General features: G+C 46.7%; 1 protein-coding gene across 3 annotated transcripts in view; it reads right to left on the minus strand.

Annotated features, from left to right (window-relative positions):
- PRKCB (protein kinase C beta) overlaps positions 1-14,778 on the minus strand; it is a 133,824-nt gene that overhangs the window by 41,337 nt on the left and 77,709 nt on the right. For all 3 annotated transcript variants that reach the window (XR_011314727.1, XM_069734541.1, XM_069734540.1), the window contains exons 4-8: positions 9,817-9,928; positions 7,234-7,362; positions 5,377-5,533; positions 5,153-5,287; positions 138-234 (exon numbers count right to left, since the gene is read on the minus strand). Coding sequence is in view for 2 of the 3 variants with exons in the window: in XM_069734541.1 (XP_069590642.1) it covers positions 138-234; positions 5,153-5,287; positions 5,377-5,533; positions 7,234-7,362; positions 9,817-9,928 (630 nt within the window). In the remaining variant the exon portion in view is untranslated. The remainder of the gene's footprint in view (positions 1-137; positions 235-5,152; positions 5,288-5,376; positions 5,534-7,233; positions 7,363-9,816; positions 9,929-14,778) is intronic.

Here is a 14,778-nt window from a genome sequence, read left to right on the forward strand (position 1 = left end):
AAGCAGATACAAGAGACACGCCATCATTTCATGAGATAGGAATACCCCTTTAAATAAAAAGTGGTTGAAACGGATCTACTACAGGGTTATCTCGCTAATAGAGTTTCTAGCATTTAGAAGGTTCTTATTTCACGTACCTCAAACTTTTGCCGGAGCTCTTCATTTCCTTCCTCTCCTTCAGGTGGCACAGGCACATTAAAATACTCGCCCTCTTCTTGGCTGAGCAACTTGAACCTAGAGAGACAAGAAACATTATTTTTCACTTTTATAAAAAAAAAAAAAAAAAAAAATCATAATGCCTGGCGCTGTACCTGGAGCCGCCACTAGAGGGAGCATTTACCATATGTATTTTTCAGATTGTGAGCTCCCTCTAGTGGTGGCTCCAGGAGGTCAGAATTGTATCCTAAGTCTTTGCGGAGCTTAGCAGCAGATATGGAGCTCGGTATGGAGCCATCTGTGCGTCAGTTCTCACCGCCCGTCCGTTATACGTGTGCAGGGATCAGTGTCGCCCTGCCGCCATTAGACCATAGTAATGAGAATGCTCGGTGTAGGCAGGTGCTGCCGTCATTGCCTCCCCGCAGTTATACCAGCAGAGAACAGGCTGAATTCGTCCTACCGCGTAAGTCAGAAGGACAGTCGAGTAAAAATGATTTCCTGGAGATGAGGAGAGATGAGCGGCGTCACGCATCGCAGAACCGGAGAGGAAATGAGAATACAGAGGACGGAGTCGGGGAAGGTTAATGAGGACAGGCATAACCCGCAGGATCTGGTCTCAACCTCTTTCCATTCTTACAGGATTAAAGTTTTGTAAAACTTGTTGGAAATCCCATGTTGTCTCACATGATCCCCATTCTCAGCATCTCCGCTTGCAGTTAGTGAATGGAAACACCAGAGAATAAAGAGATCAGCCATGATATTACGGAATTTGTCAGCAGGTTTCGCTACATTATCTGAGAGCTGTCACGGTATAGGACATGGTTCATGTCCTGCTCTCTCGGGGTTAATGTTGCTGGCCTCTCTTTGGATCTGGGAGGGGTATTTATACACACTCCAGACTAGGATTCCCTGTCAGCCATACTTTCGTTTAGTCTGTGTGTCTGACCCGAGTGTGAGCTCGGTTTGCATTTGCTTGTGTTGCTCTCCATGCTTTACTCTGCTTGTTTGTTCTGTTGGCTTTTGGTCCTTTGGCTCCCTTTCTCACTATCCCTCCGCCTCACCCCTCGGTCACCTCGTTATCTCCTGGTTTTGACCATGGCACGTTTAACTACTCTCCAGTGTTTATCGTCTCCTCTGCACCCCGGCGTCCAGCGCCGCCCTCGACCACCTCCTTCTCTGTCACGTGGTTCAGGTCCTGTTTGCTACCCGGTGAGTTCTCCGTCGCTCTGCTCTCAGCTCCCTTGCTGCGGCTCGCAGCTCTCCCTACAGCAGTAATACCCGGGCATTGTGACATTTAGGCTATGTTCACACGTTGCAGATTATTTGCGGTTTTTTAGCGTTTTTGCGCTATAAAAACGCTATAAAACCGCAAATAATCTGCATACATTAAGCATCCCATCATTTATAATGGAATCTGCAATTTCTGTGCACGTGATGTGCGTTTTTCCGCATGAAAAATGCATTGCGGAAAAATAATGAACCTGTTCATTAATTTTGCGTTTTTTTCGCGGATTTCCCACTGTCAAATGCATTGGGAAATGTCTGGGAAATGTCTGGGAAAAACCGCGCAAAAACCGCGTCAAAACCGCGCAAAAACGCATGCGGATTTCATGCGGAAATCTGACAGAAATGTCCGGATTTCCACAGGAATTTTCTGCATGAATTCCTGAACGTGTGCACATAGCCTTTATGTCATGGTATAGGACATGGTTCATGTCCTGCTCTCTCAAGGTTAATATTGCTGGCCTCTCTTTGGATCTGGGAGGGGTATTTAGACACACTCCAGACTAGGATTCCCAGTCAGCTGTAATGTCACGACACCCGGGTATTACTGCTGAGAGGAGAGATGCGAGCCGCAGCAAGGGAGCTGAGAGCAGAGCGGCGTAGAACTCACCGGGTAGCAAACAGGACCTGAACCATGTGACAGGGAAGGAGGTGGTCGAGGGCGGCGCTAGACGCCGGGGTGCAGAGGAGACTATATACACTAGAGAGTAGTTAAACGTGCCATGGTCAAAACCAGGAGATAACGAGGTAACCAAGGGGTGAGGCGGAGGGATAGGCAGTGACGTGGGTGGGGTTATACACAGCTCAGCATTCAGAGCACTGCTAGATCTGCAGCAGAGAAAACTGAATCTATCAACAGGACATCAAGTAGCCCAGCAAGTGACATCGCAAGAATCAGGGTCTCAGCCCCTATATCGTGCTGCCCTCAGATTACATAGCAAAACCTGCTGACAGAGTCCCTTTAAAACAGGTGAAATGAATTATATTATCTGGGCACAACGGCGCCTGACAGCTGAGATATTACCAGCAAAAATCAGTCAGTTCTTGAAGTTAAAGTGTTGAAAGTCAGAAAAATTGTTAAGTTTAATAGAATCTTGTGGGCTGTCCCTGGTATATAGCTGGTCCAGGACATGCAGAGCATCGCAGCTATGATAGAAAGGTGTCAGGACACAGAGCATCGCAGCTATGATAGAAAGATGTCAGGACACGCAGAGCATCACAGCTATGATAGAAAGGTGTCAGGACACGCAGAGCATCGCAGCTATTATAGAAAGGTGTCAGGACACGCAGAGCATCGCAGCTATTATAGAAAGGTGTCAGGACACGCAGAGCATCGCAGCTATTATAGAAAGGTGTCAGGACACAGAGCATCGCAGCTATGATAGAAAGGTGTCAGGACACAGAGCATCGCAGCTATGATAGAAAGATGTCAGGACACGCAGAGCATCACAGCTATGATAGAAAGATGTCAGGACACGCAGAGCATCGCAGCTATTATAGAAAGGTGTCAGGACACACAGAGCATCACAGCTACAGTCATGGCCAAAAGTATTGACACCCCTGCAATTCTGTCAGATAATACTCAGTTTCTTCCTGAAAATGATTGCAATCACAAATTCTTAGTTATTATTATCTTCATTTAATTTGTCTTAAATGAATAAACACAAAAGAGAATGAAGCAAAAAGCAAAAAATAGATGATTTCACACAAAACTCCAAAAATGGGCCAGACAAAAGTATTGGCACCCTCAGCCTAATACTTGGTTGCACAACCTTTAGCCAAAATAACTGCGACCAACCGCTTCCGGTAACCATCAGTGAGTTTCTTACAATGCTCTGCTGGAATTTTAGACCATTCTTCTTTGGCAAACTGCTCCAGGTTCCTGATATGTGAAGGGTGCCTTCTCCAAACTGCCATTTTTAGATCTCTCCACAGGTGTTCTATGGGATTCAGGTCTGGACTCATTGCTGGCCACCTTAGAAGTCTCCAGTGCTTTCTCTCAAACCATTTTCTAGTGCTTTTTGAAGTGTGTTTTGGGTCATTGTCCTGCTGGAAGACCCATGATCTCTGAGGGAGACCCAGCTTTCTCACACTGGGCCCTACATTATGCTGCAAAATTTGTTGGTAGTCTTCAGACTTCATAAGCCATGCACACGGTCAAGCAGTCCAGTGCCAGAGGCAGCAAAGCAACCCCAAAACATCAGGGAACCTCCACCATGTTTGACTGTAGGGACCGTGTTCTTTTCTTTGAATGCCTCTTTTTTTCTCCTGTAAACTCTATGTTGATGCCTTTGCCCAAAAAGCTCTACTTTTGTCTCATCTGACCAGAGAACATTCTTCCAAAACATTTTAGGCTTTTTCAGGTAAGTTTTGGCAAACTCCAGCCTGGCTTTTTTATGTCTCGGGGTAAGTAGTGGGGTCTTCCTGGGTCTCCTACCATACAGTCCCTTTTCATTCAGACGCCGGCGGATAGTACGGGTTGACACTGTTGTACCTTTGGACTGCAGGGCAGCTTGAACTTGTTTGGATGTTAGTCGAGGTTCTTTATCCAACATCCGCACAATCTTGCGTTGAAATCTCTTGTCAATTTTTCTTTTCCGTCCACATCTAGGGAGGTTAGCCACAGTGCCATGGGATTTAAACTTTTTGATGACACTGCGCACAGTAGACACAGAAACATTCAGGTCTTTGCAGATGGACTTGTAGCCTTGAGATTGCTCATGCTTCCTCACAATTTGGTTACTCAAGTCCTCAGACAGTTCTTTGGTCTTCTTTCTTTTCTCTATGCTCAATGTGGTTCACACAAGGACACAGGACAGAGGTTGAGTCAACTTTAATCCATGTCAACTGGCTGCAAGTGTGATTTAGTTATTGCCAACACCTGTTAGGTGCCACAGGTAAGTTACAGGTGCTGATAATTACACTAATTAAAGAAGCATCACATGATTTTTCGAAAGGTGCCAATACTTTTGTCCACCCCCTTTTTTATGTTTGGTGTGGAATTATATCCAATTTGGCTTTAGGACAATTCTTTTTGTGTTTTTTCATTTAAGACAAATTAAATGAAGTTAATACCAAATAATTTGTGTTTGCAATCATTTTCAGGAAGAAACTGAGTATTATCTGACAGAATTGCAGGGGTGTCAATACTTTTGGCCATGACAGAAAGATGTCAGGACGCAGAGCATCGCAACTATGATAGAAAGGTGTCAGGACACGCAGAGCATCGCAGCTATGATAGAAAGGTGTCAGGACACGCAAAGCATCGCAACTATGATAGAAAGGTGTCAGGACACGCAGAGCATCGCAACTATGATAGAAAGGTGTCAGGACACGCAGAGCATCGCAACTATGATAGAAAGGTGTCAGGACACGCAGAGCATCGCAGCTACGATATAGAAAGGTGTCAGGACACGCAGAGCATCGCAGCTATGATAGAAAGATGTCAGACCACGCAAAGCATCGCAACTATGATAGAAAGGTGTCGGGACACGCAGAGCATCGCAGCTATGATAGAAAGGTGTCAGGACACGCAGAGCATCGCAGCCTGCTGTGAGTGTGGCTGTGAAGACCGGTCAGAGCGCCCATGATGACCCCTGCCCATCACCTACACGAAACACATGAGCATTATTTTACCTCCGCGGCCCCCATCATACCCATACATGAATGGATCCACTTTATGACATCCAACCACTCATCAATGTGATCTTACCAGCCGTCCACACTGGCCTTCTGGAGCTCCGAGATGCCGAATGACAGCGAACCCATGAAGTCGTTTCTGCTGGTGAGGTCCCAGTCCCAGATCTCCACCGATAACCTGCGATCCTTGTCCGACTCCTTCAGATTACTGTCAGAGAGAAGAGAAGACGCCGGATCGGTCAGACGGAGGATGAGCCCGTAGTCCGGGCCGGCATCAATCATTAGGGGAACACTCACAATTTAAAGACCTCGTTGAACGTAGGGTTGAGGGAACATTTGATGGTTTTGGTCTTCTGCTTACTTTCTCCCTTGGGGTCAGGAACAAGCTTCAATTTCACGTACGGATCAGAGAGTCCATTAGGGTCCATAGGAACCAGATTTTTACCTTCTCCCACTAAAAAAAAAAAAAGGGGGATAAAAGAAAAATGAGAATGTAGGGAAGAAGTGTTGTCACAATGGCGGAAGCGGATAAATGAAGGTGTCTTATAATGGGGCTTTAGTGGGGGTCCTCTGCTCCGACTACCTGTCTATTGGCTAAGATCTGCTACAAAAAATGGGCACAAAATGTGAGTGCAAAAAGAAAATTCCAGCATGCCTTGTCAATGGTCTAGCAAGAGTTTGCTGAGCCTTGTAGTTCCATTATTGTAACTTGTAGATATTTGCATTGCACAAGTTAAAAGTTAAAAAAAGAATATAAAATGTGCACAGAGCCTGCTGACGTCACCCAGGTCTATGCATCGGATTGTGTTTTTCTGCTTTAAGTGATTGGATGCAGGATATATTGCAAAAGAAGATCTCCCAGTTTTGTGTAACAGACGCAGGGTATGCTGGGAGTTGTAGTTTTGCAATATTCTTGAAGCTAATGGTTAGATATCATTACTGGGTAAGAAAAGCACAAGGAGGTACCTGTTACATAGGTTTACATAGGGCTGCAGGTAAAGTCATGCAAGGTTCTAGATCACTATAGTATCAAGTCTGAAATTTTACCATAACAATAACATGACAGTAATATGGCACCATCTAGTGGTGAAAATCAAGTAGTGCTGCCGACATCGAATGCAGCTTGTATCTGATCATTAATCATTACACTAAGGGAATAAAGCGCGAGCAACAAACGCCAACGTAAAAGCAACTGACCGCGGAGATGACCGATAGCTTCATCTGCTGCCGCGAAGACGGGCAGAAGTTTGTTTTGCCAAGTTTGGGGGTGAAATGTTAAAGTTTTGCTCCCTCCTTGAAAAGATTATCCTGTTAATAATTACCCATCCACATGATAGGTGATACATGTAGGATTGGACTGTACGGGTGTGAACTTCAACGGGAGCTGGCGTGTATGAGTGACCACTAGGCAACGCAAAGTTTGGGGGTCTTGCCTGCACAATAACACCACATTTGCACAGGTAATATTGCCTCGAAGTGGCTGATAAAAGAGAGTGCAAGAGAACGAGTGCAGATAATCCACGGGTGATGCCAGGAAGACCAGCGACGGGTTTCATACATCCAACGTTCCGAGATATCAGGACCGGACAATATATGGGACTGTTGAGTTTGGGTCAGGAACCCTCGGCCGGTCCCGACATCAGTCTGTACTGGGACCATCAGTACCGGACAGGCCTGTAGGCTAGGCATGCCAATCTGCGGTACGTTTGTGAGCTGGAGGAACTGGTGACATAAGTTGGGCTGTAGGGAACAGTGACTGGCATGGAGACCGCCAAGATACTGCATGGGGGGCGAAAAAGGGAGGCTTTCCTGGACCCATATCCGTAATGTGCCATCGAAATGGGTCATTGGAGAGAACTATGAGGAGTCAGAGCCGTAGTAGTGACCTAGTAGGGTTGGGTCGTGGGATGGGACATTGTGGGCTGAGCATGCTCCCAGCGATGAGGAGTCTACGGGGGCCGTCATTCTGCAAGGGAGCCGATACTGAATGGGATGTGAAGGCCGCAGCCATGGAGAGGCCACCGATAGCCCCAGTGGGCACAGACCGGAGAGGCTGGAGACCAGTGTGATGGACAATTTCCTGCACAATGCACAGGTTAGGTGGACAACGGACGTCCTCCATGCAATGCCCACAAGCTTCCATTACCCACTCACCCATGACAGTCAGCACCTCCTGGATGATCTCGGCTTTGATGTGTATTCTCCCGCGGCGCTCCGTGTGGTCGGTCCCACAAAGGCTGGGAACGTTCATGACACAGCGCTTGTGAACATTCATCATACAGGCTGCAAACAGAAATACACGGATTATAGTCCGTACAGAAAAGCAAAAAAAAAAAAAAAGACATTTAGGACCACCCTATCATTTTAAAGGGTCCACCATGAACAGCTGCTCCCGCTTCCATCAGTCCAGAGCAGGACTGGACCTCATTAAAATCCACTGACTTTACGAGACGTCCGTTTTAGTATATACACTGCTCAAAAAAACAAAAGGGAACACCTAAACATCACGATGTAACAAGTCAATCACACTTCTATGAAATGAACCTGTGCAGTTATGAAGCAACGCCGATTGTGGATCAATTTCTCCTGCTGTTGTGCAAATGGAACAGGCAATAGGTCGAAATGATCGGCAATAAGCAAGACCACCCCTATAAAGGAGTGGTTCTGTAAGGGGGTGACCACAGACCATTTCTCTGTTCCCATCCTTTGTGGTTGTTTTGGTCATTTTTGCATTTTGTGTCATTGCTTTCACCTCTATAGGAACAGCAGCATGAGGCGGTGTCTACAACCCACAGGAGTTGCTCAGGTAGTGCAGCTCATCCAGGATGGCACATCAATGCAAGTTGTGGCAAGGTTAGCTGTGTCAGTCAGCACAGTGTGTAGAGCATAGAGCAGATACCAAGAGACGTGGAGGGGGCCGTAGGAGGGCAACAACCCAGCAGCAGGACCACTACCTCATCCTTTGTGCAAGGAGCAGTGCCAGAGCCCTGCAAAATGTCCTCCAGCAGGTCAGTAACATCCATGTGTCTGCTCAAACTGTCAGAAACCGACTCCATGAGGATGGTCTGAGAGCCCGACGTCCACAAGTGCTTACAGCCCAACACCGTGCAGGACGCTTGGCATTTGCCACAGAACACCAAGACTGGCAGATTCACCACTGGCGCTCTGCTCTTCACAGATGAAAGCAGGTTCACACTGAGCACATGTGACAGACGTGACAGAGTCTGGAGACGCCGTGGAGAGCGATCTGCTGCCTGCAACATCCTTCAGCATGACCGGTTTGGCAGTGGGTCAGTAATGGTGTGGGGTGGCATTTCTTTGGAGGGCCGCACAGCCCTCCATGTGCCAGAGGTAGCCTGACTGTCATTAGGTACCGAGATGAGATCCTCAGACCCCTTGTGAGACCATATGCTGGTGCGGTTGGCCCTGGGTTCCTCCTAATGCAGGACAATGCCAGACCTCATGTGGCTGGAGTGTGTCAGCAGTTCCTGCAAGATGAAGGCCTTGAAGCTATGGACTGGCCGCCCGTTCCCCAGACCTGAATCCGATTGAGCACATCTGGGTCATCATGTCTCGCTCCATCCACCAACGTCACGTTGCACCACAGACTGTCCAGGAGTTGGCGGATGTTTTAATCCAGGTCTGGGAGGAGATCCCTCAGGAGACCATCCACCGCCTCATCAGGAGCATGCCCAGGCGTTGTAGGGAGATCATACAGGCACATGGAGGCCACACACACTACTGAGCATCATTTCCTTGTAATTTCCACTGAAGTTGGATCAGCCTGTAACTTGATTTTCCACTTTGGTTTTGAGCATCATTCCACGTCCAGACCTCCATGGGATATTAGTTGTGATTTACATTAATAATTTTTATGTTTTATTGTTCTGAACACATTCCACTATGTAATGAATAAAGATTTGCATCTGGAATATTTCATTCAAAGATAACTAGGTTGCGGTATTTCAGTGTTCCATTTTATTTTTTTGAGCAGTGTGCCTGTATTTCCTAGAATATAACCTCTGGAGAAACTTTTCTTATGACGTTTGATGCCATTCCTCATGGAATTGTAGGAATTCTTTTGACAACTGGGGATCAATCTCTGCACATCTTTAACAAGAGAATAGTATTATCCCACCTATACAGTGAAGCAACATTTCCTCCACCCCACAAAAAATATACCCTCCTGGTGCTCCTAGGGGAACCTATTATATATGCCTTGCTTAAAAATAAATACATAAATAAATAAATCCTTAGAAATAATAAAAAATTATCCAATTGAAAAATTATCCAGAATTATTATTTCATGTAAAATAGAGATTTAATGCAATTATAATTGTAAAGCACTGCGGAATATGTTGGCGCTATATAAATAAAATTATTATTATTAATAGAAATGTCAGGAGAGCGGATTAGTCGGAGCCATAAAATCCAGTTCATGTCATTCCAGCGCTGACCAGCAGAGGGCTCTGGACACCAACATATACAGGAGCCGCATTTCGCCACTGGGCTCTTTTTTTTATTATGAAAAGTCACAAAATAGGTGAATTTATACCACAAAACGCCTTTTTTCTTCCTAAAATGGTAGTGTGGAGGGTCAGAGTCCTTAAACGAGTGCAGATTTTTATCCCGCCACACAAACAGACAAATATTCACAGAGAGGACAGACTGACGGGAATGGAGGACAGAGCTGCACATGGAGACAGACGTCACACTGACAGCCACACGTCGTCTTACTTTCACACTTCATCCCTTGGTGGATGAGGCCGTACAGCAACGAGCCACAGTGGTCGCAGAACGTCGGGCTGGAATACGTGTGGATTTTAAACTTGTGCTTACTTCTGGGGTCCTGGATGTGAGAGAGAGGACATAGTCATTATATGTGTGATAACGGCCACTTCTACGACTTCATGATGGAGCATTTACCTCTTAAAGGGGAGCTCTCACTTGCCATAAATATGTATTTTTTCTTACTTGATGTAAATGCCGCTGTTCTCCTGAATCCGGAGATATTTTTCTTTTTCTCCTGCGCCGCTCCGTTCCCGAGATACGGCCCCTTCTTCGCTGTATGTAAAGTGATTTTTTTTTTAAAGCCAAAAGGGTGTGATCCTCAACTCCTCATGGGTGGGTCTTCATAAGTACCACGCCCAGTTGGTAACAATAGTAGATTTATACACAAGGAAGAAAGAGCCGTATCTCAGGGACGGAGAGGCGCAGGGACAAAAGAAAAACAACGCCGGATTCAGGAGAACAGCGGCATTTACAGCAGGTGGAGAAAAAAAAGAAAAGAAAATAGATGACGAGTGACCGGTCCTCTTAAAGTCATAGAATCTTCCTCTTCTGCCATGTTCTATTTCTATAGAAAAAAAGCTGGTACGCGAGAGACCAGAACCCCCAAAACATCTGTCTTTAGGTGGGTGCCTTCTTTTAAAGACTACTCTTATTTGGCTTTTATACCTTTAGTCATATTGCAGGGTTCATCTTTATTATATTGAGGACGTATTTGAATTATAGGTTATAAATATCATAATCCTGGATGACCCCTTTAAAAAAGCTCCAATTAGCCGACTGATGATCAGAGATCACATCAAAATGTGAGCAGATCATAAATCAGCTTAGAGAAGCCCATTAAAATGGACCAATGAAAAGAGTTACAAGCTCTATCTGAAGAGCTCACTGACGGATCCTCAGTTAACTCATTCTGCAGCCAGATTTGAGCAGAGAAACACAGCAGACTCATTACTCATCTTTCCCAGGCACCTGAGAAGTAAATATGATTAGGGATCGGAGATCTAAATTTGTCATAAAGCTGGAAGACGACAATACGAGCTCTCACCCAGCTTTCCCAGGATCAGATATAACAGATGGATAGAAGTGAGAGACCTGTGAATGATGCCCCCAATAAAGGCTCCTCCAACTGTAGCGGCAGGCGATCAGTGACAGTCATTCCGCAGCTGGCAGGAAGACGCCACCGGCTGCCAGGAGCCGGGCACCACAATGTGGGCACTTAATGTATCGGATTCAGTCTCAATTACGCAGGCGGCTTCACAAAAAAGAAACCTTCGATCCTGGCAATTTCCCAGCCCTTGCACATCCTTCCATGACAGCGAGCACTTCATTAAAAACACTTTGAAGACTTTAATTGGAAGACATTTCAATTCCATCTTCGTCTGGCAGAGAAGCTGAAGGAAGGGCGGTCCTCAGAGCCGCCCGGGAGAGATGGCGGCCGGGTGTGTGACCCCAGGGCAGTCCGGATGCCATGTCTGACTCTTATGTTCCACAGATGGCTGCCACAAAGACCGACTTCTAATGACTGGACTTTCTCATACTGAAGCGGATTGCAGCTCAATAGATGCTGGTGCCTAGAAATTTGTGAGAAGGAAGGTGGACTGGCCCAGGGATACTTCCTCCAATACATCCTGCGCTTACCACTAGGGGGCACACATCGTATAGATCCATATGTGCTGAGCTCCCCCTAGTGGTGGCTGTATAAATCCATATGCAGTGAAAACCGCTAGTGGTGGCTGTATAAATTCATATGCAGTGAGCTCCCCCTAGTGGTAGCTGTATAAATCCATATGCAGTGAGCTCCCCCTAGTGGTGGCTGTATAAATCCATATGCGGTGAAAACCGCTAGTGGTGGCTATATAAATCTGTATTCAGTGAGCTCCCTCTAGTGGTGGATGTATAAATATGTATGTAGTAAACTCCCTCTAGTGGTGGCTGTATAAACCCATATTCCCTGCAGACTGTGAGCCCTCGCGGGCAGGGTCCTCCCTCCTTATGTACTCGTGTGCCTTGTTATCTGCTCATGTTTAATGTATTTGTCTATATTTGCCCCGTATTCACATGTAAAGCGCCATGGAATAAATGGCGCTATAAAAATGTATAATAATAATAATATTCAATGAGCTCCCCCTAGTGGTGGCTGTATAAATCCATATACAGTGAGCTCCCCCTAGTGGTGGCTGTATAAATCCATATACAGTGAGCTCCCCCTAGTGGTGGCTGTATAAATCCATATACAGTGAGCTCCCCCTAGTGGTGGCTGTATAAATTCATATACAGTGAGCTCAGTCTAGTGACGACTGCATATAACCAGAATTATATGATATACCAAGCGGACCCATGTTAAATTTGGCTTTTAGGGTCCCATTGCACACATCCTGGATTGATGGAGGTTAAATAGGTGCCAAATTCTGGCCACAGACATGCGTCTCACCATTAGTGAGTGATGAGCAGGGGCAGGACACGTCTGAAGCTGCTTATTTACCATTTAGGGAACATGAAGTCACCGTGTATTATCCTATACTTCTGTAACAAGCCGTATGGCTGCCAGCACAGCTCCCAAAGCAGTTGTCACCCAGCTTTCCTGGAGCCCTGAATGGTAAACATGTGAATTTGTAAATAAATATTGGTGACAACCGATCGGGGGCGGCCATGCTAGTTTTCTTCCCGCTTTCCCTGAATCAGATCTAATAAGGACCCATTAAGTGACTTTAGGGTTCTTACCCCGGACTGGCGCCCCCTGTCTACACCCTGCGGCTGCTGCCAGTCATTTCTGTAGTAAAGTCCTGATCCGCCAATAGTCGTCGGTCTCAGATCACCATTTATTAGACCATAAAGTGCCCGCTGCTGTGGTTTCCCGACCCATCACCAGGATAAAAGCCCCGCAGTGCCGGTAAGACGCGACTACAGACAGGGACACGAGCCGGAGGATCCGGGGGGAGCAGGAAATTTACTTCACAACCTCACAGAGTCATAGAAAAAAAGCAAAGTGAGGACTCTAAACCACAACCGCTGTAATAAACCGTGCCACCGGAGGATGAAAGACACGGGGGTCCCAGAAACCCATCTACAGACCACAGAACGAAAAGTGGCTCCGCACCCGCTGCACAAGTTCACGAAACTATTGTCCCCTGTTATCAGCCAGAACTGGGAATATGGGACACGAAGGAATAATCTCCAGAAACATGGATATACGGCCATCAGCCAGAACATAAAAAGCTACAGACAGGTGACAATGGCGCCTGGGAGGAGGGGGAGACATTATCAGCAAGAGATTAGTCGGTTCTGGAAGAGGGAAGCAGAAAAAATGGGAACGTATAAGGGTCATCTCCAAAATGGCAGCTCTTGCGGGTGGGCCTCGCGGGACATTCCTCATATAAAGGAGGTCTCGTGGGTCTGACGAATTGGTCTTTCAAAACATGGATGGCCGGGAAGAGATGGGACCAGAGTGCACTATGGGTAGAAGACAAGATGGCGGAGGCCGTGTGCTGGGCAGTGTCCACGACATCACGCGGATGTGACTCCTGCCTAGCAATGTACAGACCAGGGACGCCATGACAGAACTTAGAGTCCACGCCTCAATGGCTCTGGCGGGCCGTGCACAATATTCGCCCTATGGTTGAACCTTGCGGAGCGGGTCTGTGTCAGCCGCCATCTCACATCTGCCTGCGCTCTCCTTCTAGTCTGAGGCGACGGCCATTTTTTTTTTTCCCCAGTGTGAAAATCTACCTAAACCTAATTAAAAAGGTGCAACCGCGAGATAATCGTCCCGGCGGCTGCCATCACAACTGCGAACTTCAAGCTTCGTCTTTAGTCATCGTCATAAATTAAACCAAAAGCAACGGGAACCAGAGAAGAAAAGCCGGGATTAAAATTGTGGAGGGATAGTTAATGGTGGGGTATCTGCGGTGTGAAGATCAGGCCGTCGGTATTGAAAGTCGGGATCACACGGGGAGAAAATTAAATTATTTTCACCCGGAATAGAAAACAAAAGCGTTGATGGGGAACTGAACGAAGAATCAATACGGGTTGTAATGAGATACTGGAGCGCAGCGGCGAAGGCGCCGGAGCCGACTGATTGCCTTTCAGCGCAGGCTGACTGGAAAGTATGATGAAAGGACGGGCTATATAAACAGCGAGGCTGGGCCTGGTCACGCCTTTCCTCAAGTCCCCCTAGTCATGTATCCTGAAAAATAAGACCCCTGAATAAAGACTCAAAATGTGAAAACCGTTCGTTAATATCTTTCTCCTAAACCAAGATATACTTGATTGAATTTGCAGGCCCAAAGCCTAAGGCTGCACCACCGAGAGGCGACTTCAGGTGCTGAGTTGGGTCTTGTTTAGATCCCGAGACTTCAATAGTGGCTGCTACGTGTCGACATGGACCCACACAAGGGCTGTACGACAACACAACCCCTAACAGAAATCAGGGCAGGAAATGTTGAGAGTCTCTCAGTAGTGCAGCCTCAGGCTTCGGGCCTACAATTTCAAAACGTTATATCTCAGCAGAGGAATTAGATATTCAGAAACGGTTTTCACATTATTAATGTACACTTGAAGGGCTTTATTAATAATGATCCATCACCTATGACGATCTGCATAAAGATCCAGTGAACGGGAACATCCGCTGTGACCATATTAATGGTCACGCAGACTTCCAGGACGCAGAAGTAAAATTGAGACTTTTAAACAGGACTTTTTGGATACTTCAGAACAATACAGCCTTGGTTCTCACGGACGGAGAGGCAGGGTCTCTGGCGGTGACCCTGCCTTTTCTCCATTAAGCACAGACATCCCAGATTAAGTGTGAACGGACACCATGTCGCACGGAGCCGCGCTGACGGTTCATCACTGACGCGCGCTCAGTGCAGCTGTCACCCCCATGGCGGTCAGCATCACGGGAGGCCCGGC

This window comes from Ranitomeya imitator, chromosome 7 (genome assembly GCF_032444005.1).
Source record: "Ranitomeya imitator isolate aRanImi1 chromosome 7, aRanImi1.pri, whole genome shotgun sequence".
NCBI classification, from domain to species: Eukaryota; Metazoa; Chordata; class Amphibia; order Anura; family Dendrobatidae; genus Ranitomeya; species Ranitomeya imitator.